This window comes from Perna viridis, chromosome 13, assembly GCF_037379345.1.
Source record: "Perna viridis isolate PV_CMFRI_1.1 ecotype Kerala chromosome 13, ASM3737934v1, whole genome shotgun sequence".
Lineage (NCBI taxonomy): Eukaryota > Metazoa > Mollusca > Bivalvia > Mytilida > Mytilidae > Perna > Perna viridis.
Genome location: NC_142457.1, coordinates 31,692,451 through 31,697,260, shown reverse-complemented (window position 1 = coordinate 31,697,260; position 4,810 = coordinate 31,692,451). Strand labels below are relative to the sequence as shown.

Sequence of the window (4,810 nt, the reverse complement as noted above, 5' to 3'; positions counted from 1 at the left end):
CATTTTGTTCTTTAATGTTAATACTTGATAGTGGTTACATTTTCCGTTTTGATAGTATCAAAACATATTAGACAAAACATTTAAAAGTTGGGTTGTTCTAAGATTCTTACAAAAGTTGTCAGGATCCAAAATGAAAACAGCTATTATCATATATGTATCGATTAAAGATTAATGTCTCTCCAGGGACTTATTTTATCGTTTTAAGTTCTGTTACCACATTTGGCCAAAAAGAAGTTTAACAACGATATATATATATAAAAAAAACCTAACAAATGTTGAAATTAAACATGCTGTTTATATGATAAACAGGTGTTACGGTTTATAGTGAAGCTGGCAAACGATTTCAAGAACTTCTTTCAAATAGCTGCCAAGTCAACGAAGTACAACGTTATGGGCATTGCGAAAGTAAGCTTTTTTTTAATTTAACAAAGCTGCTTACTACTCGCGTTAATTATGACTCAATACGAACACCGATAAAGGAAATTGATGATATTTTTTTCTATTTCTTCATACACCAATTTCAAATATTTGTTACCCAAGCTGACAAAATGGTTGAATAGTTCGAGTAGATCAAGGTTATTCACAAAGATTTATTAATGCCACTTTTTTATATTTGTCAGTTTAAGGGTACGAAAGATTGAAGTTCGATAAATCATAGAAATTTGCACTGATTATATAGAAAGAAAATATTGGTGATTTAAATTGTGTTAGAAAAAATCCAATGTGTTCAATTTATCCAAATTTGAGGTAGTGCAGTTCGAGTGTAAGTTAGACCCCTTGTAGTTCTAATAAACAGTTATTTTGCTAGCAGTGCAGTGTATATAGAATTATTAGTTATACCTGCCTTTTGTAGCTGTCAGGCCGTCTGATTGCACGGATTTAGACAAAAACAAATGTCCAACTGGGATTTACACAATCTATCCTGACGGTACATCCGGCTTTGACGTCTACTGCGAAATGGACAAAGATGGGGGAGGATGGACGGTAGGATCACATTTAAACTACTTTCGTTCAATTTTACTTCGTTTAAGATGAAAACATATGTGTGTATTTATATAATGGTGTAATTATAACTTCAGTTATTTTTAAATCATATCCAAAGCGTATTACTGAAAAAGACACGGACTGAATTTGTTTTAGATGAATGTCTAATCAAGCATTGTGGGCGATTCAATTTTTCCAATGATTACATGTGCTTAAAATATATAAAAAAGATAAACAGTCAAACCCAATCTTTGAATTGTTTGTATTGCATGATTCACTACACCAAATATTGACATGGTAAAAATTGTAATTCAACCGGCAGTATAATATGGTTATCCGAAGCAAATATAAGCTATTCTGATAACCAAATGTGTTCCTAGTGATTTTTAATATACTATTTCAAAAATGTAGGGAATAAAGCAGATAATATCTTATAACGTCTTTAATCGGCTTAGGTTATCGAAGCTTTGGTAGCAATGTTTGTTTACAATGCGTACACAGAAAAAACTGTCAGCGCTGAGGCCCTAAAAATATTAAAAAATCATGCTACACAAAAAGGCATATGCTAATTGGATTGAAATTTGTATATCAATAACCAATTTGTTCATTTGTGAATTTTAGGTACTCCAACGACGTCAAGATGGTTCAATTAATTTCTTCAGGAATTGGGCAACTTATAAAAAAGGATTTGGTTTCCTCGATGGAGAATTTTGGCTTGGTAAGGATACACAAAGTATCTTAAAAAAACTTTTAAATGTTGTCGAAATTTCGAATTTGTTCTTGAGTTTTTTTACTTGAGACCCCTCTTCTTCAGTAAATCCCCTGTGGTATATTAAAAACACAACAAATATATAAAGTCCTAAATTTTGGACATCTGCAGGATTATATAAGTTATACAGAATTCACAATTAGGGGAGGTAACTTAGTAAACGACAATAACATACAACAGAAACTATTAGATTTTCAATGGGGAGTAGGAAGATGGAAATTTTAAAGATTTCATCATATAAAGTTTTAAAGCAACTTTATAAAAAAAATGCTAAGCATTCTTGGGAATGTATCACACATTACAAAATTTGCATAATTCTTAAATAAACTGTTACGGAGTTATGACAAAAATGGTTAAAAATATCATTCTGCTACAATTTACCAAATCACCGACAATCAACCCGTTCTAGTCCGTTTTATCACTTGTGATATTTTGGCTACTTCTTATTGTTATGTTTGTCTTTTCTCCTTGTTTGGTCGTAATCCTTGAAATATGTTTTTTGTTATCAATGTTTGTACACGGTTCCCTTTTGATTTTCTTTCTGGTGTCTAAACTGCACTTTTTATTTTAGGAAATGATCGAATTCATCATATAACATCACAAGGAACATATACACTTAGAATTGATTTAGAAGATTTTGAGAACAATAAAAGATATGCAAAATATTCCATGTTTTCAGTTGGGCCTGAAAGCGATAAATATACTCTCAATGCTAAAGGCTACACTGGAAATGCAGGTATGACATTCAAATATAAGGGCAAGCCACTACAAATGTTTGTACCTGCGATTATATACAATATACCGTTGCGATATTGTCATTTAGTTCAAACTATCTATGTTTCGTTTTAAACAAGAAAATATATCTAATTCAATGTATAAAAAACTCTGATACTTCTTGAAAACGTTTCGCTGGTGTACCCAGCTTCCTCAGGGAATTTATTTTTAAAGTACCATGAGAACAAAGGTCATAAAAGTTGATTGCAACGTTAACGTCTATAAGACAAAATTAAATGAAAAGAACGTAAACAGTTGCCTACGAATAGAACACGAAAGTAATAATTAATCGTTTATAGTTACGATTCGGAAATAGAAAGATATTTAATGTACATATTTAATATTTAATCCGTAGGATTCTAACGTATTACAATTGTTCATCCGAAATGACTCTTTTACTTCCCGCAATGTTGTAGAACCGTTCACCTTTTCAATTCCTGTAACTCGCATGTGTTTTGCATTGTGACCGTTTTGAATAAAATGTTCAGCGACAGGGTATCTGTTTGCCTTGTCCTAATCTTTTAAAACATTAGGTTCATCCTCTGGTATAAGATGTCTACTGTTTGACCGACATATACAATTTTCCTGCACGTATCGCAGTAAATCAAGAAAATTGCACCAGTGGGTTTACAATTGATATCACCTCGAATTGTATATTTCTTGCCTTCGTTTTCATTGAATACTGTTGTTGCTTCAATCTTCTTGCATAAGGTAAAATTTTTGCCGCACTGCTTACTGGCATTTTCTTTCTTGTAGAACAGGAGGTTGTGTTTCTTGTGCACAATGATATCTTTAATATTTTAATTTCTTTTAAAAGACACTAACGGTGGTTCGGGGAATATCTGTTTCACGCGCGGTGATTGATAAAGTGTTTTCTTATATTTTGGCAAGATTCTGTGTACTTTAGGTAGTGCTCGCGAGAAAAATAAAAGAAGTAGTACGCTTGAATTTTGTTTCTTTTCGTGGTAGCACAATAAATCTTCACGCATTTAATTGTCTACTTCTTCTATTATAGTTAATCGTACCCTCATCGCCTTAGATATTTCTTAATTTCTCCACGTTCCTTTACATAGTTACTTTCTACGGAACATAGTCGTCGAACTCGCACTCCCAAGCCATACGATATTGCGTTTTCAACGGATAAAGGATGGACTGATTGCGCATATAAATATTGATGCGCATCTGTTGCTTTAGTGAAAAGCTCTGTTGTGATGAAACCATCTTTAATCGTTGTCTGAATGTCCAAAAATTCGATGCTGGAATTTGAAATTCGTAATTCTGTTTGAATTCTAGGGTGAATGGAATTATTGTGTTTATGAAATACTTTCAAAGATTCTTCAACCCATGTTCCTCATATGACGTCTACGTATCTAAAATAGTTTGAAGGTATAAATTCTCAATTTCTTAATAATTCATTTTCTCAAAAGGTAAGTGCAAGCATAGGTCATTTACAAGTGTGAACCGGTGGCTGTTAAGCACATATTGCTTACTATTGAATTCAAAATTATTGCTTTGGAACACCAGATCTAGCATCTCCATTGTCCGTTGGTAATGATTTGTTAGATCTTTCATTTGATAAATGCTATTGCTTTTGATATTTATGCTCTAACTGAAACTTTGGTTTTCCTGTTTCTCTTTTAGGAAATTGTTTAATAGAACACCATAATGCAAGTCAGTTTTCTACCAAAGAAAGGGACAATGATAGATCACGAAAACATCGTGCTCAGCTTTATAAAGGAGGATGGTGGTACGGTGCCTGCCATCATGGTAACCTGAATGGGCTACATCTAAAAGGAGAACACGAGTCGTACGCTAATGGGGTTAACTGGTCCAAATGGAAAGGACATAGATACTCATTAAAGACTACAACAATGATGATCAAGAGATTTTGAATAAAGGTTGGAATAAAAAACCCATATAATATGTAGTAGGCTTTGCATGTAACCAGACACATAAAAATAGTTTTAGGCAAGGCATGAGACGTATTAAGTCCGCGGAGAACATTTAATTAATTTTTAATCGACAACATATTTGTCCAGTGTGGTGGACGTGTTTTTCAACAAACGGTTGGCATTCCAATGGGAACAAATTGTGCTCCTTTACTTGCTGACCTATTTCTTCACTCTTATGATGCTGACTTTATAGCTGATTTGATCAGAAAGAAAGAATATCGTTTGGCTAGACCCTTCAATCTCAGTTTCCGCTATATAGATGACGAACTATCTTTAAACAATCCTAATTTCGGGGCTTTGATACATCGCATCTACCCAAAAGAACTCGAGA

The 4,810-nt window shown here is 33.1% G+C and overlaps 1 protein-coding gene across 1 annotated transcript; it reads left to right on the top strand.

Annotated features, from left to right (window-relative positions):
• The first annotated feature begins 942 nt into the window (after nucleotides 1–942).
• LOC148600333 (ryncolin-1-like) lies at nucleotides 943–4,471 on the top strand. Its single transcript, XM_088558969.1, has 4 exons — nucleotides 943–984; nucleotides 1,606–1,702; nucleotides 2,325–2,489; nucleotides 4,169–4,471. The coding sequence occupies exons 1-4, from the start codon at nucleotides 958–960 to the stop codon at nucleotides 4,417–4,419; spliced, it is 540 nt and encodes a 179-aa protein (XP_088415095.1). The 5' UTR covers nucleotides 943–957; the 3' UTR covers nucleotides 4,420–4,471.
• Nucleotides 4,472–4,810: the final 339 nt, after the last annotated feature.

Coding starts and splice junctions, on each gene's coding strand:
- LOC148600333 (XM_088558969.1), top strand. CDS start 958: ATGGACAAAGATGGGGGAGGATGGACG. Junction 985..1,605: donor AAGATGGGGGAGGATGGACG/GTAGGATCACAT, acceptor TGTGAATTTTAG/GTACTCCAACGACGTCAAGA. Junction 1,703..2,324: donor CGATGGAGAATTTTGGCTTG/GTAAGGATACAC, acceptor TTTTTATTTTAG/GAAATGATCGAATTCATCAT.